Raw genomic sequence first — 22,141 nt, forward strand, 5'->3', positions numbered from 1 at the left:
GTTGGTACTAAACTTGCTGGCATCAGGGAGACCAGGAGACAATGGCAGCCATACACTGTCCAAGTGGGAAGGGCTGTCAGTGCTAAGGCCTGACGTCCTGAAAGCCAGGTAACAACAGTGACAGTGACATCATTCACAGATGGCATTGTCCTGGTACCCTGTGCCAGGAACCCTTCTCTCTCATTTCATCCTCACCACCCCCTTCCAAGGTAGGGACTTTGATTCTCCCCATTTTATAGAGAAGGAAACAGGCCCACAGAAGGGAAGCCACATCCCAGGGTCAAACATGACCATTGAGGGGTCATGTCAAAACTCCAAGCCTAGTTCATTTGCCTCCAGAATCACACTGTTCAGAGAGCCCTCAAGTCCTCACACTATCTAGATCAACAGAACAGGTGTCCTACCATACTACTGAGGCTGACACAGAAGGTAGAAGAGCACAATTGGCTTTCTTATCCCTTAGCCCAGGGAGGAAGCCATGACCCTGACATTGTCCATATATCATCCAAATATGTCCCAGACATAGCTTGGACACGGCCCAGATCGGCTCAGGTGTGCCTCAACATGACCTAGATGGGGCTTGGATGTCAGCTTCCCAAGCCTGCCAGAGTTAAAATGACTCCTGAGTTGGGACAAAGATACACTCCAGACTGTAGGAGTCACAGATAAATCTTTATTTATTGCAGAGAGAGTGGTTTACAGAGCTGGTGTCCATACTTCCTTTGGGACCCAGCCTGCCCTGGATGGCCACCTTGATCCAAGTCTTCATGGGAGTGAGGAGAGCAGTCCGGGGTTCTATGAGGAGGCTGGGGTGACCACAAGGGCATCCTGGAGTTGAGGAGACAAGTCCATTCAGTGTTTTACCTCCTGCTTTGATGTGGTTTATGCTGGTGGTCCTCCACAGGGTGACCATGGGGGATTATGACCCTGAACTCACTCACTCACACACAATTCTTGGAAGGATCAAAGTCTGTGTGGGAACAGTGATGTTGTGCAGGGGTCTGGGGTGCAGGTAAAGTATCTGCATGCAGAGTATGGGATTGTGTAGGACTGTGGTCCCCAAGCCCAAGTGATCACCAGAACTCTACAAGAAGCTTCACAAAATGCAAATTCCTGGCTGTAGTCACTGGGTGCCAGCCAGCTAACTTTTTAATGATGCTCTGCCTTTTTTATTTTTTGAAACTAAGTGTGATACAAGGAACATAACCTATTAAGTTTCCCCCAATCTTTTATTATGATAATTAAAAAAGTTTTTATTTATTTATTCATGAGAGACACAGAGAGGCAGAAACATAGGCAGAGGGAGAAGCAGGATCCCTGTGGGAAGCCTGATGCAGAACTCGATCCCAGGACCCTGGGGTCACGCCCTGAGCCAAAGGCAAATGCTCAACCATGGAGCCACCCAGGTGCCCCTATTATGATGATTTTTAAACAGAGAGCAAAGTGGAACGAATTCTCCAGTGATCACTTGAATACTAAGCACCTAGATTCTACTATCAACTCTTTCTGAACCATACTTGCTTTATCTCATATCTATCCATTTATTCATGCCTTCAGCTAGCTTTTAAAACATAAATTACAAAGCTATAAGAAGGAAATCAATGGGCTACTAGCTCAAAATAAATGAATAGAGCAAAACAGGAAACTTGGAAAGAGATCCAAAGAATGAGGTGGTATCTTTCCAACCCAAAGTGCAAATGATGGGCTATGCAATGCAAGTTGATAAAAAAAAAAAAAAAATTGAGGAAAGTACCTAAATGCCCCTTAAGAAGAGATATGTGAAATAAACCAAGCTCTAGCCATCCAGTTGTATGGACAATGTTGTTCATCCAACATGAATCGAGCGTAGTATATATTTTAGATAAGCTGCTTATGTTGTAACTGGACCATTGTAATGTAGTCCATTAGTGTATGCCCTGTGTATTCATGCATCTGCTGGGTTTTATGGAGGAGGAAGCTGGGCTCAGGCCAAAGGACCTGCCTGAGGTCATGGCTAGAGAGAGGCAGAGCCGGGATTGCACTGGTTCTCGGGTTCCCGAGTCTAGACTTTTCAGCCTCTCTCTGTACTATCCCAGCACTTTTCTCATTATTCTCCATCACAGCCAGCTGAAGGGTGTACACAGATTTTGAGGTGGGCAGTAAGTCATACATTAACTGGCCTCTGAAACTAGTTAACCAAGCCTCCTACCCTTCTACCAAATGTGACCTCGTGGTATGGGGAGGCATTGTTGAGACTTCCTTTCCTCTCTGAATTTCTCCAGCATGAAATTCTGAGATGAAAGGAAATAGCTCAGGAAGTCAGTGATACCAATTCACATCTTTGGGCAAATCAGGACTAATATAAGTTAAAAGTTTGGTCCAAGGTGGCTTCTGGCCTTGAGTTGGATACCTTGGCCATGGAAAGGTAGGCAATCAGCCTGTGAATTTTCTTAATTCTAAATAATTCTGCTTTCAATATCTCCCCCACCTAGAGTGGACTAGAAACTCCAGGAAGGCAGAGGTTTTGTTCACTGTTGTGGTCAATGCCTGGTACACAGTAGATGCTTAGTAAATGCCTGCTGGCTGGCTGACTGAGATGGGCCTACCTCACTGTCATTGGCTCCTGCAGAAATTGGGGCCTGGAGCACGTGTTAGGAGGGCAGGTGTGGAGTACAAACCCCAACGGTGCCACTCAGTGCTTGTGTCCTTGGATATGGATTTGCCATTTTTGGGTCTCAGTTTCCTTATCTGTAAAATGGGGATTACGGCAGGATCTGCTATATTGATGGGTGTGAAGACTGAATAAGATGTTGTTCAGTGGCACAAAACAATTATGGGCTTTTAAATATTATTAATGTTAATATTGGGGTGTGAGAGTGATGCTGCTTCAGCTCCCCTCCCTAGCAGCTGTCAAGGAGAGTCATTGCTCAGCGAATGTCTATTGAGCATTTACCATGTGCCAGGCATTACTGACTGAATGAACAAGTGAATGAATGAATAATAAGGAGAGTGAAGAAAGCTGGAGGTGAATGCACCCCAGGCCAGGACGGTCTCACTCTTACACATACAGATGAAGAAGTGAGACCCGGAAAAAAGAAGAGGCTGGTCCAGGGCCCCCCATGAGTGACCAGCAGGGTCAGCGTTGGAGTGCAGGCCCTGCCTCCCTGCCCAGGGCTCCCCCAGTGGCTGTGCCCTCCCTGGGGCAGAATGTTTAACCCCACTCACCTTGGTAAGAAAGCATGAAGCTCCCTCGAATCCCCAGGCCTTCACAATTGATATGGGGATTCCGGATCTTAATTTGCCTGAAATAATAAATGTGGTCAGAGACCGGTGGGCTTGGGGTGGGATTGAGCAGCCACGGGCAGGGAACTCGGGATCTGGCACACCCAGTTCGGACTGTCCCTCCTGCCTCTGCTCACCGTTCTCTGGCCCCAGCATCCACCCAGCCGCAATCCCCACCCTATGCTTCCAGCACCAGCTGCTGTTGGCTCCAGAGGGCACCCCTCCCACTTCTGCTCATGAACCATCAGGAGCTCCTGTCATTCACAACAGAGATGTCTATACATTTAGATTTCCTACTCTAATAAAATAAGAAATGAAGAAAGACGTGGTTGGCATAGGTTACTAATTCTCCCCACTCCCTCAATCTGGGGCTTCATTAGAGTAATTCCACCGTTGCCCTTGGCTTCCTCCACTGTAACACAGACAACAATGCAAACATCAGCGATGGTACAGAGATGTTGAGACCCGACAGTGCCAGGCACCTCCTTGGGCCCCTTGCAAACATCGTCTCCTTTATGTGCCCGAGGAGGGTGCTTTTATTTTCCCATTCTACAGAAGGCAAAACTGAGTTAGGATGGAAAGGCAGCTTGTTAAAGCCAGGTAGCCAACAAGACAGGGAATCAGGACTCGAACCCAGGTCTACCTGAGGCACCTCGAGTGTGCTCTAGTGTCTGTTTATACCTCTGTCTCTCTCCTGCCATCAGCCCAGCGAGGTGGGGGCATTGCCTGGTTCACCTTTGTCTGCCTAGGTTCTGGCACTAGTAAATGGGGCTGGGAAGCTGGAGATGGAAGAGGTCATTTCTAGTTGGGTGACTGGGAAGGCTTCCTGGAGGAGGTAGAACTTGAAGTAGGCTCTGAGGATGGATGGAAAGTGAGATGCAGACATCACCCTCCAAGCCCTGGGGAATGGGGGATGGATAGCAAAGGGACGCACCGTTCTCGTTTGGCAGTAGGACGGAGATGAGGATCTCAGTGGTGATGTTTTCTAAAACTTCAGGCTGTGAAAGAGAAGGTCACTGTTACCCTGGCTGAGGATCTCAAGTCCCCCAAGTCATTCCTAAAATGGGTCCAGCCTGGCCCCATGGCCAGGGCAATCAGGGGAGATGCTGGAATCCCAGGGTACTGCCATTCAGAGCTGAGAGGGTTCCCAGGACCAGACAGGCTGGGGGCAAACAGGTCCAGCTGACTCCCAGTGCATGGGGGGATTTTGGGGAGCATTAGGGGGATGCTCCCCCACCCTCAGGGGCTCCACTGCTGTGTTCTAGCTGAATTTGTTCCGAGAGAATTTCACCCAGTTTCCTGAGTTTTGACTTCTCCAGTGAAGTCAAAGTTCTGATTATCATGTGGGAACCTCTTCACTTAAAAATTAGCCAAAAAATAAATAAAATAATAAATAAAAAATGAAAGATAATGAAACAAAACACGTGGACCAAAAAACAAAACAAAACCTTGCAAGAAGACAGGATTTAGCCAGTCTGAGATCTCTGATCCACTCTGACTCCGCTGGGGAAACAGAGGCTGACCAGAGGTCACTGAGGTGAAGTGCGTCTACATGAGCAAAATGAGAATGCGAAAAGAAGGGATTTGGTTTTTGATGAAAGATCAAAATGTTACAGCAGAAAAGTGAATGTGTATCTGTGTATCTGTGATTGTGTGTTCTCAGCTGTGTTTTGCATATAGTAGGTGCTCAGTAAACACCAGAGCCAGGAGGTAGGACTTTGTAACAGATAACGTGGAGGTTGGCCAGCCCATCATGGAGCTGCCTATGGCAACCTGGTTCCAAGCAAATCTTGGTCAATGTTTCTTTTTTTTTTCAATGGACCATCCTGGCCCCTGTGCCCCAGGGATGATCTATTAATACTCACATTGAACAGGCCAATGCCTGAGTTCATCAAGTGGATCCGATCAGAGCTGCAACAGAAGATGCCCTTGAGAATTCATTCATTCATTCAACAACTATTTATGGAGCACCTACTAGGTAGGGCTTGATTTGTCCCACAAGGCTTGAGTTTGCAACCCCTGAACTCCCTTTGGCATAGCAGCAAGAGGGCTGCGGGATGTGGGGAGAAGGTGGGCAGAGGTGCAAAAGGCAGCTGGAGCCCTGTGCTTCTGGGCTGGGCTCATGGGGGTCAGCATCGGGGCTTGACTGTCACTTCCAGTGTCTTGGAGTTGACCGGAATGAGATGAGGGGATGGTGCTGGGCATGTTGTTCCCACGGCTGGGGTCAGCCTGTCCCATGGCTGCTGCAAGGCCGCTTTTCTTTCCTCCCTTTTCTCTGATATTTGGTTCCCACAGCAGGACAGTCCAGGTAAGGTCTCCTTTCTACACCTCCCAGAGTAACCTTTACTTCATGCTCATACATATGGAGGTTTGAAACACTGGGTGTTTAAAGAAACCCATTGGTCACAAGGTGGTGAAACAATGATTTATGTGTTTACCTGATTTCATTTAAGTTGAGCATAAGTCGGTCACCTTTGGTATAAAACTGAGCTTCTGAGCTGGCTTCCTGCAATGAGAGAAGGCTGTTTCTTTCAGGACTTGTGTCAAACATAGGGGCAGAAAGGCTTTTCCAGCTGATGTTGTCAACCTGATAGGATATTATCAGCCGGGGGCCCTTGGATAATCTATCTGAGGATGAAGGCGGTATTTAGGAAAACAAAATTGCCAGATGGGAAAAGAAGAATGAAGATGACATTGTTGGAGCACCTGAAACTGGCTATTTTTGGTTAGGCCATCTGGACTTTTCATTATATGAGCTAATATAGTTCCTTCTGTGCATGTGAATTAAGTTTCTGCCCAAAGATCCTAACTAATAAAGTCACGGACCAGAGTTGGGCCTCCAACTGGGTGACGGGAGTGGTGGAAACAATTAGCAAAGCAAGAGGGTGCTCAGTACAGTGAACAGGCACAGGAGGGGCCCCAGATTGCTGCTCACACCACAGACAAGTGAACTCACGATGCCCAGGGTAAAGAAGGGGCGGTGGGCTTCATTGGTGGCGAACACTTCCAGCACGATCAGTTGGGCCACCTTGGGGCTGCCCTGGTCCAGAAGGAGCTCTGGGGTCTCCTGAGTCAGGATCTTCACCATCTGTGTGGGTCCTAGCTGATCTGCAGCCTGGAGAGACATCAGATTCACACGGGGCCTCCCAAGGGCTCACCAGGGCCCCGTGCAGCTGCTGTGGCCTGGCCCCCCAGCCACCTTCCTGGCCTCCCTACTTCCTCTCTTGCTGCAGCCACCATCTTTCTGCCCCGTCCTGGAGTGGATTGTTGGTATCCCCATCTCACAGCCTTTGGTTTTGCTTCTCCCTCCAGCAGGAATACTCTTCTCTTCAGGGAAGCCCTCTCTCATTTCCTGGATTATATTAGGTGCCCCAGTCATGCCCTCGGAACCCCTGGAATCTATCCTTTGTTACCACACTTGTAACTGAAATATCATCTGTGTAATTGATGCCATTAGACTGAACGCTCTGTGAGGACAGCAGACACCAGCGCTGGAAGGAAACTGAGCAGTCCCACACGCATTTTACTCCCCAGAGGTCAGTGGACAGACCACAGCAAGCACCCATCAAACTGCTGATGGCAGGCGGACCAACCTTCTCACTGATCGTCTTGATGTTTGACTTCAACCGGCGGGCCAGCTCAGGAAGCTGAGAATGAGGGGGAGGCAGAGCAGGTCAGCTGGAGGGGACAGGGGAGGCATGCCTCCCATAGTCCCACTGCCTGGATCCCCACAACCCCAGGAAAGCTGGGTGGATCTGATGGTCCAGGCCCCAAGACTTGCTGGTGGAAAACAGCCTCTGCGTCAGCTGCTGTGGGGCATGGGATCCTCACCAGCCTGGACTTTCACTATGGGTTGTTGGTGTTTGTGGGTGTTGGGCCGAGGACATGGAGATGTGACCCAGTTCTTACTATAGTCATGAATGTGGTTGCTGGTGATCATTCCCTTTTTCTCAGCATACTAACTTTGGGCCAACCCCTCAGTTTCCCCACTGGTCCACTCTGGAGGAGGTAGCACACTCCAGTTGACTGGTGATAGTTATCTGCTGTGCTGGGTTGACAAGGATTCCGAGGCCATGTCGGCATCCAGGCTCCATAGTAAGGAGGGCCCTGATCAATTAGTGATGTCTGCCACGGGCCGCACAGTGGACAGCGGGCACGACTGGACAAATTCACTATCTAAGACGCCCTTTGGCTCAATGGGACTGTTAATTGGTAGAGGAAGCAGTTGTATCAGGTTCTAGAGAGTAGGACTAGGACTGGTGCTGGATCTTATAAGGAAATTTCTAGCTTTAGAGCTATAGTCTATCTGTTAGAGGAGGGAGTGAGCTCTCAATTACTGGAGGGACTTAAACTGAGCCTGACAAAGGATTACTACTCAGAGGCTTAGGGCAGTCCTTGAGCCCTTTTGATTCAGGAAATTCCCATAATGTAGCGGAGGGGGCCCCGTCCTCTCGTGCCAAGACTTACCACATAGTCCACCAGGACCACGAGTTCATCTGGAGGGAGCAAGGAAGCTACCACAGCATTCACCACATCCTGCCTCACGGTGAGGCTGAAAGGGGTGGTGTCCAGGTAGGGGACTGTTAGGGAAACTGCAGACTCATTGAACCACTTGGTCACATTTCCCTGGAAGTCTGACAACTTGGCCTGAGAAGACACAAAGCAGATGGTTGGCTGGAAACTTGAACTCCAAAAATGTACCCAATAATAATCTAGAAGACAATGACACCATTTGGTCTATTTCCCTTTGTGCCTTTGCTGACAGGGAGCTCAGCCTGGAATTCAGGGCCTTCCTGAGGTGGTGAGTGATCTCAGGTCGCCGACAACAGTGACTCCACCAGCACCCTTCAGTTAACCTCTGATTCTGTAAAACCCAGATGTCCTATTTGGCATTTAGGTTTTTGACCTCTCAGAGACCTCACAAACCCTTTGGATGAAGGGACAATTCAAAACTGCAACCAAAGTGATGAAAATGTTTGGTTGCAGCAGTTGCCTGGAGTAACCAAGTAAATGGCTCTGGGCCTCACGCTGTCCAGGCTCTCCTGGTCCCTCAGGGACCCCAGCCCCAGGATGATTGCATGGCCCCAATTTCACAGAGGGTTTCTGCTGTTCCTCCTGCCTGCTGGGTCCTGTGCAGCCTCACTTCACCTTCCCCTTGGTGACTATTATTGTCTCCATTTTACAGATGAGGAGAGAGGCTCAGAGAAGTGATAGAATTTGCCTGAAGTCACACAGCCAGGGAGTTGTGAGGCAGAGAGAAACTCAGGTCTGTGTGACCTCCAGGGATGGGTCCTGATCCTGGGCTCTTGTTTCAAGGTCATCAGATATTTGGGGTTTGGCCGGGGCCTGCCTAAGAGGAAGGCTGAGAGCCCCAGTGCCGACTCTGGCCTCTGACTGGGGAAACCAGAGTGGGAGGACAGATCTCTGGGACCGATGTTCTGTGTGGAGCCTTTGGATTCCACCTGCTGGTGTTCCTCCGTCGGGATGGATTACATGGGACTGTGCTCGGCCTGCTGAGTTTCTAAATCAGCCTGTGTGTCCTAGCCGTGAGTGGTGTTTTCTGCCCTGAAACAGACCAATGGTGTCTAATCCTTGGCAATTAAAGAAGAGTAGTGATTATCTCTACTTTACTTTTGAGGTCCCGTGACACTCACCCCCAGCTTGAGTTGGATGACATTACCCTTGATGGCAGGAGACAGAGGGTCAAACTCCAGGCGGTCAGAGCTTAAGGAAATAGGCACTGCTCAGGGACAAGAAGAAAGTTCTGTGAGACAGGAGGGCAGCATTGGATGGTGTGCTTTGGGGGCTGCTTTTGGCTGAAGCTGCATTATTGCCTGGGGGTCAGTAGGGAGGAGCGGAAATAACGATGCTGACAATGATAATGATGATGAGAATGACTTTTATCAAGCATCTGTCAGGCACCACATACTGTGCTAAACCTTTACACTTACAGTTCACACTCAATTTTCACAATAACATTAGGAGGTTCCCCCCTTACAGATGGGGAAACAGGCTCAGAAAAGCAAAATGAGTTGCTCAAGGTCATAGAGTGAACAGATTTTGAACCCAGTTGGTCTGATGCCAACGTCCTGGTTTGGAACCAGAGTGAACTATTGTTTATAACTCTGCCTCCTCCAGTGGACCACGATCTGCACCCCTTAGCAGGACAGCGTAGCTGGTGCACGCCCATCTGTGCCCTGGCTCGCTTGTGTTCCCCTGAGGATTCCTCTCATGGCCAGCAGGTGGCAGTGGTGTCTCAGCTGCCCTGGCTGTTGGGTGGAGAATGGGGAGGGCTGCACAGAAGTTCAGGGACAGGCGGAGGGTGAATCCTTGGACCACCCGCTCCCCTGGGGAAACGTCCTGCCCTGCCCCTGAGGAGCAGAGGAGCCAGAGAGACTTCTGTTCGAGCCTCAAGAGCCTTGGCTACTCTATTCCTACCTCTGAACGTCAATGTTCTCATCTTAAAACCGGGGCAGATATAATAGAAATACCTGCCTCATAGGTTGTACAGGACTGGTCCCTACTTAGGTTGGCTCATATCTGACTTACACCACACTTGGAACTTGCAGAACTGGGTTCAAGCTTTCCCCTGTGACTACTTTCCTCTGTGAACTTGGACAAATGACTTAATTTCTCTGAGCCTCCACTTTCTTATCTATGAGGTGGGATGCTGATGGCTACTTCATGGAGTTATCTGAGGAGTCAGCGAGACCCAGCCCAGTAGGTGCTCTTTGGGTGCTCACTGCGTACTGCTTCCATTCTCCTCTTCCCCTCCTCCCTGGTCATCTTCTGGCTGAGCTGCTTCAGATCTTGAGACAGTGGATGGTAGAATTTTCTTCTTCCCACTAATTCCCACTCTGGGAGCTCTGAGCATAGCGCAGTTGTGAGGTCTGCACGGAAGCCTGAGTCTTCCCATCTCTGCTACTCTCAGGGAGGGAGAAATGGCCTCCTTCCTGAGCACGCGTCTCGCCTCCTCCCTTGTCTTCTCTTCTCTAATAGGCTGCAGTAATTGCCGTCTCATCCACTCATTCATTCGTTCATCCATTCAGCTCCATTTGTATACAATTCTCTGTGCAGGGGTCCCTGGGTGGCTCAGCAGTTTAGCGCCTGCCTTCGGCCCAGGGCATGACCCTGGAGACCCGGGATCGAGTCCCTCATCGGGCTCCCTGCATGGAGCCTGCTTCTCCCTCTGCCTGTGTCTCTGCCTCTCTCTCTGTATCTCTCATGAATAAATAAATAAAATCTTTAAAAAACAACAACAAAACCCCACTGCTCCATGCAGGTAGAGCATCTGCTACCTGCCTGGAACTTCCCTGTAAACTTTTAATCCTAACAATCTTGTGGTATAGGAAACCCCATTTTATAGATGAGGATAGGAAGGTGGGGTGGCTTTCCCAAGTTACAGAGCAAGTCAATGGCAGAGCTGGGATTTGAACCTGGAAATCTGACTCACACAAAAACTTGCACAGAGTAGGTACATGTGAATCACAGGTGTGGTGCATTCCTGTCTGCTCATCTTTGAGAGGGACTCCTAGATGCTCATTGCACTTGCTACTGGGCCAGGTTGCAGCTCAGCCTTGACTTGGGAGGCCTCTCCTGGGCAGAGCCAGTATGTGGTGGCTGGCTCAGCAGTAAGGGAAAAAGGTGGGAGAGAGCAGAGCACCTACCTCTCAGCAGGTTCACGAGGTCTGCATGCATGTCCTCAAAGGCTGCCTTGAGCACGGGACACAGCTGCAACAGCACAAATGCAGAGGCTCCATTATCGAGGGGCCAGAACACAACCCCACAACGACCCACACTTGGCCCATCCAGCCAGGCTTTTGTTCATGGGATTGACAACTTGGTGTTGTGTTCACTCTGCCAGCCATTCCTGCCATTCAGAGTCCACCCCGGCCCCCAGCGTGGCCTGGGATCTTTTGCAGTGGTTTGTCCCTTACCCTGTGCCCAGGAGTGTACCTGGCTGGCCAGCTGCCCTCCCCATCAGACTCCTTGTCCTGTTCACGAGAGCCCATGTTTTCCATGAGAGGGAAATGGAGAATTTGTTTTCTAATTCAGTTCCTTAGTCGACCAGTCATTACTGAGTTCCTTCTGCATGTCAGACTCTAGAACGGGGGCTGGCAAGGCAGAGCCAGCAAGACTCATGAACAACCTATGTGCCTTTTGTGGGTTTCTAGATCCAACATATCCCTTTGCCTCCTGAGCTTTTCTTCCCCCTAAAATTTATAGCAGTTCTCAGCAAGGGGCTGATTCTGTTGCCTAGGAGACATTCGGAAGTTTCTTTCTTTTTTTAGATTTTATTTATTCATGAGAGACCCAGAGAGAGAGGCAGAGACACAGGCAGAGGAAGAAGCAGGCTCCCTGCAGAAGGCCTGGTGTGGGACTTGATGCCAGACCCCAGGATCACGACCTGAGCCAAAGGCAGATGTTCAGCCACTCACTGAGCCACCCAGGTGTCCCCATTTGGAAGTTTCTGGAGACACTCTTAGTTGTCACAACTTGGGGGAGGTGGTATTGGCATCTAGTGGCTAGAGGCTAGGGATGCCACTAAACATCCGTCAGTGTGCGGGACAGCTCCCACAACAGAGAATTATATGACACGAATGTCAATAATGTGGAGGGTGAGCAACCCTGGCCTCACCTAATCCTGGCTTCGCCTGTTTTGCTGAAGGAGGAGTTTAAGCCTTTGACTTGCTTGTGGGACTCAAGAGTCTTGTTCTCAGGGTGTCTGGGTGGTGCAGTTAGTTGGTTAAGCGTCTGACTCTTGGTTCCTGCTCAGGTTGTGATCTCAGGGTTGTGAGATTGAGCCCTGTATCAGGCTCTATGCACAGTGGGGTCTAGTTGGGATTCTCTCTTCCCTCTTGTTCTGTCCCTCCTGCTCATGCTCTCCCTCTTTGTCTCTCATATAAATAATTAATAAATCTTAAAAAAACCCCACAAACCTCAGAGTCTTGCTCTCTGCTCTAGGCAGCCCGTTTTCTGGGGTGGTGCACTGATTCTGTCATTTGTCTTAGATACAATATCCCCAGTGAAGAATCTTCCAGTTGACCACCCATCACTACTCTTGAGAAAGGACAGTGCACTTTGAGAAACTTTTTTCTATGAAAGTTCTCTATGATCTTTTTCTATGAAAAACCCATTCCCTGCTTCTAACTGCTCTGCTAACCCAGAACCCAGGGAGGATGGAGGACTGGGGGTTGGAGACCCCCAGCATTCACTGTTAGGGGCCAGCCTGTTCCTCGGGGGAGAGGTGTCGCTGGTGACCTTGACATCATCTCTCAGAATTATTCTCTTGCACTCCCACCAGTGTCTCTCAACCCTGACTACACATTAGAATTCTCCAGGAAAGCACCTAGAATCCTCTGGAGTACTATGGCCCCACCCAGGCCCATTACACTGGAATCTCCATTAGTACTTTTAAAAGCTTTCCTGGGTGGTTCTGATGTGCAGCTAGGGTTGGGACACACATATTTACATTGAAAAGGGCTTCGGCACTTTCTAGATGGGCTCCTGACAGATTTAAACATGGTGCGCCTTTCCCCTTCATTTTAAGTAAAATATGACCTTTGTACCAAACTCACTGACTCATGGTGGAAAATAATGGTGATTAAGAGAACCCCAGCTTTCTCATATCATTCATTATACATGATTTTTCACCCTTAAAAACAGATATTAGGCAAACAGCATTTGCCATATTTTCTAGTGGAAAATACATTTTTAGCTAATAAAATATGATGCCATTTAAAATATGATTTTGCTGGAGGCTGGGAAAAAATTTCCAGCTGGATGCTACTTTAAGAAACTCCCACTTTTAGGGGCACCTGGGTGGCACAGTTGGTTAAGTGTCAGCTCAGGTTGTGATCTCAGGCTGGGGAGATGGAGCCCCACATTTGGCTCTGCACTTGGCGCAGAGGCTGCTTGAGTTTCTCTCTCTCCCTCTGCCCCTCCCACTTGCCCTCGCATTCTCTCCCTTTCTCTCTCTAAAATAAAGAAAGAGGGACACCTGGGTGGCTCAGTGGTTGAGCGCCGGCCTTCGGCTCAGATTGTGATCCCGGGATCCGGGGATTGAGGCCCACATCGGGCTCCCTGCATGGAGCCTGCTTATCCCTCTGCTTGTGTCTCTGCCTCTCTCTCAGTGTCTCTCATGAAAAAATAAATAAAATCTTAAAAAAATAAAATAAAATCCCACCTTTAAATAGAAAAGAATTCATAAAAGAAAAAATATCTCATGTAAGAAAAGACAAATTTTACAGAATTCTTCACTTTTCAGATTCCTCTTAGAAATCTCTCTGGAATGGTTTAGTAAAGTATTCAATATGATGCAGCTATTACAGTAATTATGAATCTTACACAGTGGCATAGAACATAGGTATAACTTAGGGAATATCAAATTATATTAACACTGAGGACAACCGCATAAAAATATGAATGCATGTGGGTGGAGATTGGAAGGCGTATAGATATAAGGGAGGAAACGGCTGCCATGTTAAGATGGAAGGATTATGGGCATTTTCCCCCCAAAGTCATTTGAGCTATTATATAATCTTTTCAATTCAAACAAGTTTTATTATAAACAAAACATTAGTTATCTGACAAGGTGTTTCAAACCCCAGGAGGCTCACTGTGGTGAACCCATCTTGGAATTTACAGTGGAAATCAGTGCTCAAAGTTACAGTTTTAGTTCACCCATGACATACAAGGGACATCTAAATTGAGATTAACTTGTTTATTGACTCAGAAAAATAAACCCAGCAAGGCCTGGTGGGTGATGGACCCCTGAAGACCATGGGTTGTTACGAGACACCGGTATGCTTGCGCCAGCTTGTACCACTTGGTGAGGGCCATGTGTTAAATTTTCAGGAATTTCTGAGCCATGAGCTAAACCTAAACCTTATTAAAAATTCAATTATATAAACTTACAACTAAATTAATTATACTAAAAGCAAAGCTAATGAGAACTCAAAACTCATTACCTCCTAATTATTTTGTTATATTTTACTATTATTGCTCCGGAGGTTATTTATGTCAATTACATCTGTGTGGTGGAACCATACAATAGTGTGCTGCGGGGCATTTCTTACCAACTCTGCTTAGTGATCTCACACGAGAAGCTTGAAATTGGCCTTGGAGCAAGTGTTTATGCCAGAGAAATCAGCAAGTGCTACAAATCAGGGTCCCTTCCACTCAACCTCCTCAGAGCCAGTTAATAATTTATCAGTACGTCACTGTTCAGGGTCTCCTGGGTGACTTTTGGCAGTTCTGTTACCTTTAGCTCCACGATCCACTGAAAGAATGGTCAGGCCTAGAAGTTTCCCACTCAGGGAGACACAGGTCCCTGAGCATCAACTTGCAGTTCCACCCCAGCCCCACAGGGGGAGCCATCTTTGAAGGCCAGAGAGGCCCTGATTCCACTCACCTGAATTTTCACCAGTTTGGGCAGGGCTGGCACCAGGAGGTCCATGACCGTGTTGGCTAAGGAGTTGACCAGGAAGGAGAGCCTTCCGGAGAGGAGAAGGGGAGAGAGATTAGGAAGAGTCAGAGATGATGCTATTTTACATAAGGAAAGATAGAGCCCAGGGGAGGGTGACTTGCTCAAGGTCACACACCCTGTTACAGACAGGGCTGGGAGTAGACCCCCCCAGCCAGGTGTAGATGGTGGCAGAGAGTTGTCATGGAGTAGAAGCTGGAGGTTGTCTATAGAAACGTATGCTGGGTACAGGGATGGTGGCATTGGCTCTCTCCCCATCCTCCCAGTAAGGCAAAGTGGAGGGGAGTCCCATGCTGTGTGCCATGTGTGGTGCTGGGTGCTTGTGGCTGGAGCCTAATCTCATCCTCTCACTGTGGCCTCGAAGCTGAGTCATAGGGATGCAACTTGCCAGTGGCACACAGACAATAAATGAATGTGATGCATTTGCTTGATGCCAAAGCATGTTTTTACCCTTGGCTCCCCTCACGCCTGCCTGAAGTGGTTCGAGGGGCCCTAAGAATGTGGCTCCTCTCCACTTTCAAATATTTGCTCCACTTCCTGGCAGGATGCCTGAAATCCCACCGACTATGTTTCTGCTCTTGATGTCTTGAATGTTCTTTGGTATCACGGATTCCCTGAAAGGAGCTTCGGCTCAAGAATCAGGATGGGTAAGTCCCTTTCTTTCTCTGGGCCACAGTGTTCTCCGTCTGAGAATACCACCTGGCTTCCCTCCCAGGCATGGTGGGAGCCCGGCGGGACGCGGCCACACTCACTTATGCAGCAGGCTGATGCGCAGGCTCCCCTGGCTAGTGGAGCAGTCAGCGAGGATGAGGTGGGCGTGGCCCCTCTCATTGGTGTTCACTCGGATGATGGCTTGGACCTCTGTTTCCATGTGCATCTCCACGATGGTCTTGACCAGGGGCCTGGGAGTAGGGGTGCCCACACTGTCTCAGCTCCAGATTGGAGCAAACCTGCCGGCTATCTCAGTCTTCTGGTTCTCTCACCTCCCAGCTCAAGCTCCTCTGTCTCTCTAAAACACACATACTGAACTCTGGCTCCTTCCCCAAATCCACTCCTCTCATGATCTTTCCTATCTTGGTTGCTGGCCACTCCATCCTGCCGGTTGCCTCTACCTACCTCTGAAACATATTCAGAATCTGAGCACTTCTCACCACCTTCCTGTGCCCAAACTGGTCCAAGCCATCACTACTGTCTCCCTCCCCAAATTATAACAGAAACTTCTGGATGGCTTCCCTGCCTCCAAACACAGCAACGAGAGGGATTCTTTGAAAGTTCAATCATGTCATGTCCCTCCTCTGCTCAGAACCCTCCATGGCTCTCATTTCACTCAGCAAAAGCCAAGTCTTTACCTTGGCCCAAAAGGCCTCACAAGGATCTCACCTGCCACTATTCTTCCCCCCACCTTTCTCCTCTTTGTCATTCTTTGGACAAAGCAAGTGTCTCAGGTCAATGGACTCTTGCCTCAGGACCTTTGCACTTGCTCTTCCCTCTGCTTGGGACTCTCTACCAGATATATGCATGGAGAAAAGGGGCAATGCGTGAATGATCCTGTGAGGGCTGGTGTATCTGACTGGGGGAGACACTCACGTGTTGAGTCCAGCCACCATGTCCAGGGGGATCTTGACCGTCAGCCCCTGGCCTTCATCTGAGGGTTCCACCCGCAGCTGCAGGATGTTGGCTGAGGTGACTTTCAACCTGGATGGGATGTGGGAGAGATTAGATTCATGTCTCATGCTCAACTGAACATCATTCCCAAACTGGCCCCCTGACTCTTCCCTGTGTCCCCTGGTGCCCCTGCCAGTGGTGTCCAGCCAGCAGCTGGACCTAAGCCCTGTCCATGGCTCCTCCTCAGCATGGTCTGGCCCCCATTTGTCCCCTCCACCACTGTGAGAAATCCTCCCATGGCTCATTGCCACTTAAGAGATGAATCCCAGATCCTTGGGCTGACTTGGAAGACCCTCCGTGACCTGGCCCCACTGACCTCTCAGTCCTTACCTTGGGGTTTGAGTGCCAGCTGTTCTGGGACTCTCACCCCTTTGGGCCTTGGCCCAGGCTGCTCCCACTCCCCAGAATGCCATTTTCTTCTTTTCTCCTGGTGAGCGTGGACTCATTGGCTCACCTGTCACCTCCACTGAGAAGTGTCATCTTCCCCCTTCACTATCCCACCCCAGGCAACCTTCCCCTTGGGGTCACCCTGTTAGGGCTCCTGTGTCATTATTAGCTCCTCTGGGAGCTTCAGAAGGAGGGACTTTAATCCATTTTTCTTGGTTAGACACCGAGTTGATACCAGGTGATGCTTGTCAACTGGTCAATTGAATAGGCAAAGTGTGTCCTGGGCAGAGGTGTGCGGAAGGAGCAAGCGCCCTGCTTGGTTCTGCTCCACATACCAGATGATGTGGTTCAGGATGGAGTTCACCACATTGCCTAGTATGGGGATGCCCCCGGCTGGCTTCTCCCGTATGCTGCTGAGCAGTGGCAGCTGCTGGAGGATGTCGATGGCGTTGTGGTCCTTCAGCTCCTGTGTCAGCCCTGGAGGCAGATCCCAGAGATTAGGGTCCAGCAGGAGGGGCAAGATGGATGGCTTGGCAGTGGCTTCAGGCTGGGAGGGGGCATCACTCAGGGCTACCTGGACCCAGACATAAGGCTGGGAGAAGGATGGCTCCATCCTGACCATCTACTGTGGAGATGTGGCTTTGAGGATGATGGTCCAGATAGGTCATTTTCACATAAACACTCAGGTGGGGACATAGGTGGGACCATTTACCCCTTTGAGCATTGCCAGCTTCTGTGGGAGCATTGACCAGAATCCCTCCCACTAGCCAGCAGCAAACTCTCTGGACCCAAGAGGCAGGGAACCCACAAGGCCTTGTTGCGGGCTGTTTTGCTGCCAAAACATACTTGCTAATAACTCTCTGGCGCCCATGTCATATGGGCCTGTTGTCCAGAGAGTCTCAGGTACTGAACTGAGATAGGAGAAGTCAGGAGTCTTCAGTTCTGGTCCCTGCTGGACTTTTCCCTGGGCATCCAGAGCCCATTTGGCTTGTGTGAAGAGCAGGTCAGAAGTGCTGAGTGCTCCAGAAGCAGCTCCAGAAGCAGTCCTCAGCCCATGACTGATGAGGATAGGAGTATAAATACCCCAGCTTCCTTAACTCTCTGGCAGGATGACCCAAGTGTGTGTCCCCTACTGTGTCCTAGAGTCCCTGTGTGTTACTACCTCTCAGCAACAAAGCCAACCTTTGGTCTACTCCATGGTAATGGATGTTAAGCCTTGTCAGTGAAGGGTCTAGAGGGACATAAAGAAGGAAGGGGCCCAGTGGAATCATAGAATTGAAGGGAGGATCTTAGAATCATGGACTCTTGGGATCATAGACACTCCCAGCCACTTAAGTCTCACCCTAGACCTGGGATCCCAGCTGTGCCTTGCACACTCCCAGTGATGGGGAACTCCCTCCCTCCTTTGGAGGGCTGTTCCGCCTGCCTTCTTGCCTTATGGTGGTAAGGCCTGGGTGGCCCAGACTTGCTTTCTTTTTCTTTTTTTGGTGGGGGTGGACAGAAGGAGAGAGAGAATCTCAAGCAGGTTCCACCCTTAGTGTGGAGCTCAACATGGGGCTCGGCCCCACTACTCTGAGATCATGGCCTGAGCCAAAATCAAGTCAGACACTTAACTGACTGAGCCAGCCAGGGGCCCTGAGACTTACTTTCTTTGATGACTTCTCGGCCAAGGCTAAGCACCGCAGGGGGGTTGAGGGTGGTTTCAGCCAAAGTAGTTGACAGCAAACCACAGAGGAGGGTGAAGGCGAATGGGCCAGCCATCTTTGTGGGGATCGGTGAGCAGCAGCAGGTGGCAGGTGAAGGAACCTGGTGTGAGCACAGTTGAAGGAACCTGTTAGCTGGGAAGAGAGGTGAAGGGCAAGCCTGCCATGCCTGGTGACTTGGGGCAGAAAGTCTAGAGGAGGCTATTGAGCGAAGTAGTTAAGAGTGTGGGCTCTGGAGCCTGACCATTTGGGTCTGTGTCCTGTCTCTGCTGCTGGGTGCTAGTTGTGTGGCCTTGGACAATCAGCTTAGCCTCTCTGGGCCTGTTTTCTCTCACCTGGCAAATGGGCATGATGAAGTAGTGCCCTCCATCAAAGGGTCTGGCACTTAGAACCCTCCAGAGTCCAACCGTAGCCAACTTCACCTCCTGCTTTTTTCCCTATGAAGTTCCAATCATTCCAAACTTCTTGAAGTTCCCAGAACATACCGTGTTCTGTCCTGTGTCTGTGTTCTAAGTCTTCCTGTGGTACTTTTCTCTTCCTTATCTGCCTGCTGAACTCTTATTCATCTTTCAGAACTCTGCCCGCATGTCCCTTTCTCTGTAGTTTCCCTCTCCTGCAGCCAGAGACCCTGGACTACACACGGAGAAATGTTGCCTGAGGGGCTGCTGTCTGCCCAGGACAGGAAGTTTGGAGGCAAGAGGGCAATGGGTATTCAGGTAGGATGCAGGGTGGCAGGAAAGGTGTTTGCTTGATACTAAGGGGCCTTAGATGGGAATAGGTGGCTGCTTGGAGCCAAGGAGAGAAAGGCAGAGAGAGGAAGAGGCCTGTGGGTGCCTCCTGGGAGAGGACCTTGGGGTATTCTCACTCCTTGGCCACCCCCCCCCCCCCACCATGGGGCAGTGCATCAGCCCCTGTCAGCTGGTCCTGAGCTCTCAGCTTATACCCTGGCTCTGCCTCCAAGCTTCAGCCAGGGAAGCTTCTGCCTCTGTAGGCTGTCCTGCTTGGAGGGAGGGAAGATGCTGACCTGGAGATCTGAGTCCTTCCTTGGCTCAGCATGTGAGCTTCTTGTTGCCAAAGACAAACACGGCCTCTGGATGACATGTATCTCTTGGATGGAACAACATGAACTCTCTGAGCCATTTGCTGTAATGATTCAACATCTGTCTCTTGGACTGGGCTGTAAGCTCCAGGAGGAGGTGTTTGGTCTAGCTGGACCCCATTGTGCACTCCAAGCGCCTGCCATAATGCCTGGCACACTGTGGGTGTTTACTAAGTAAGTGGTTGCTGAATGAATGAATGGCCTCTGGGAATCCTGGAAAAATGGGGAATCTGAGCCTGCTAAACTGAGCAGGTCTGGGCCATGGGGACTGAGAGTGGAAGAGAAATATCATGGGCCTCGGGGTCAGATAGACCTGAGCTGGAGGCCTGCCTCTACCACTTGCTGTGTGATCTTGGGCAAGTGCCTTACCCTCTCTGAATCTCAGTTTTCCCATCTGTAAAATAAGGGATAATTATAGTACTTATATCACAGGGTTGTTGGGAGGATTAAATGAGCCACAAGAGCTCAATGAGTGTTAGCTGTTATTATGATTATGACAGTATCGCTAATGCTGGGGTCAGAAGAAACCACCTTGGAGTCAAAGCCAGAAGACAGAGGTAATGCCCTGCACCCTTTTGCTCGGGAAGTCCCCCACCCCCACTCCATAATCTTTTTCTTTCAAGCACCTTGACCCTGTTGTTTTTCACTATCTTTGCACACTAGTCGGTCCTCTGATCAGAGGTCCTCAGGGAGCCGACAGTAGGGCAGCATTTTCTCCTGTGGAAAAGTGTCTCCTCCCCAAATCCAAGCACCATGTACACAATCACCGCATCATATCTCACCTCCTGGCCTTTGCTTAGGCTGTTCCCTTTACAGTGGGATGCCTTCCTCTCTTCCTTTGTCCAGCCAACTTCTGCTTGGCTTCTCAACTGATGTGCTACCCCTTCCAGGAAGCCTTCCCTGACTGCCCTTTACAACAATGTCCCTGGTGTCTCCCTGAGCACAGCACAGTACCACACTGACCCATACTGGGAATAACTTGAGGGCCAGGTTAGTCTGATGCTCCTCCTTGTCCCCAGAATCACCCCAGCATAGGCTGGGCACAGAACAATTGGTGTGTGCAGGGTAGGTTTATGTCACTGAGATCAGGTTAGGGAAAGACTTAGCCAGTCCAATTCCTTCATCATTGTTCTTTGGTCTTTTGGGCAAGGGGGCTGAGCACCTCTCTACCCCTGATCCTGACCTCAGAGGGTCCTAGTGGACTAAGGGACCTTACCTCAGGGTCAAGTTTTTGTCTTGCTCTTGACCTGACTGCAACAGGTATCGCCAGCTTAGAACCTTCCTGGTGCCCTAGGCTTTCAGCCCCTTCCCTACACTTTTACCTGGACACGCCAGAGTCCTCAGGATGCTCCTCTCCTCAACTGGACAGTGGGCCTGGAAGTCTAACCTTATATCCTGCATGCCCCAGTCTGGGAAGTCACCCTTTGCATTTGGTTCAAGGCTTTGGGCTGGGCTGAGGTCTCCAAAGTAAATATTTGTGGCTTCTGGTGAACCACATCCCTGTCTGGAGACAGCCTTGGGACTCCAGCTTCCTGGGGTTTGGAGAAAGGAGGGTCTGGGCTGGCATGAGGAGTGGGCGGGGCACAGGGGCACATGGCAGAGGAGCTGCACCGGGCACAGTGTGGTTTTGGAAGGGGCTCCCTGCCTTCTGGACAGTTGCTCCTGGGGGGACGATAGCAGTGAGGATGTATTAAGCGCCTACAGCATGGCAGGTGCCACCCTGGGCTTTACACTGCTCATGTCAGTGGATTCTCGTCCCCACCAGGATCAGGATCATTATCCCAATGTTACCAAGGAGGAATCCACCTTGCATAGTCAGCAAATGACAGAGCCAGGATTCAAACCAGAACTTTTGGACTTTAAAACCTATCAGGGGATGTCTCTATAGCTTGGCAGATACACAAGGTCCTGGGGACAGTCTGGGTCCAAGTCCTGACTCAGTGGAGGGCAACTTGGGCCACATTTCCTAACCTTTCAAGTCTCAGTTTTTCATCCATGAAATGGGAATAATAGTAGCACCTACCTACCAGTGTGCTAAGAGGAACACGGTGGACATGCTTAGAGCACAGGTCCTGGCACAGCGTATGTGCTCAATAACTGTGAATGGTTGTTGCTGTTGTTATTACTTCTTGTAATAGCCTGGGTCTTTGTAGAGAGGCAATGGTCATAGTTTAGTCCAGATAGCTGATCTGGGGGAAGGAAGTAATAGCCTTGCCCATCGCTTATTCCTAAATGCATCCAAGGATACGCATCTCCATTAATTAATTCACTCAACAGAATAGGTTTGGATCCCATTTGGGTTACTTTGCTGTGTGGCCCTGGGCAAAGTACTTCACCTCTCTGGGCCTCAACATCCTTATCTGTAAAATGGAGATAATTGTAGCTGCTCCTTCACCGGCTGCTGAAAGCACTTAGTATGTGGTTTTGGTCATTCATTCTGCAATAGGTACTTCCCCGCTTTGCCTTGCCCTTGCCTTCAGGAATCTCATTGAGTACTTGTGGAATGAATGAATAACAAGGCATGACTGTGCCCCAGAGGAA

The 22,141-nt window shown here is 49.8% G+C and overlaps 1 protein-coding gene across 1 annotated transcript; it reads right to left on the reverse strand.

Annotated features, from left to right (window-relative positions):
- Nucleotides 1-722: 722 nt before the first annotated feature.
- Nucleotides 723-20,938, reverse strand: BPIFB1 (BPI fold containing family B member 1). The gene is made up of 16 exons (XM_041733219.1): nt 20,923-20,938; nt 18,445-18,604; nt 17,134-17,275; nt 16,334-16,441; nt 15,499-15,648; nt 14,675-14,756; nt 10,929-10,992; nt 8,916-9,001; nt 7,729-7,908; nt 6,855-6,908; nt 6,218-6,376; nt 5,700-5,767; nt 5,127-5,172; nt 4,196-4,259; nt 3,205-3,281; nt 723-828 (listed from the first exon to the last, which is right to left on the reverse strand). Exons 2-16 carry the CDS (start codon nt 18,557-18,559, stop codon nt 796-798), a joined length of 1,428 nt encoding a protein of 475 aa, XP_041589153.1. The 5' UTR covers nt 18,560-18,604; nt 20,923-20,938; the 3' UTR covers nt 723-795.
- Nucleotides 20,939-22,141: the final 1,203 nt, after the last annotated feature.

The sequence above is a fragment of the Vulpes lagopus genome, chromosome 18 (genome assembly GCF_018345385.1).
Source record: "Vulpes lagopus strain Blue_001 chromosome 18, ASM1834538v1, whole genome shotgun sequence".
In the NCBI taxonomy this organism is placed as follows: domain Eukaryota; kingdom Metazoa; phylum Chordata; class Mammalia; order Carnivora; family Canidae; genus Vulpes; species Vulpes lagopus.

Coding starts and splice junctions, on each gene's coding strand:
- BPIFB1 (XM_041733219.1), bottom strand. CDS start 18,559: ATGGCTGGCCCATTCGCCTTCACCCTCCTCTGTGGTTTGCTGTCAACT. Junction 6,377..6,854: donor TCAAGACGATCAGTGAGAAG/GTTGGTCCGCCT, acceptor ATGTCTCTCCAG/GCTGCAGATCAGCTAGGACC. Junction 829..3,204: donor CTTCATGCTTTCTTACCAAG/GTGAGTGGGGTT, acceptor CCTCAACTCCAG/GATGCCCTTGTGGTCACCCC.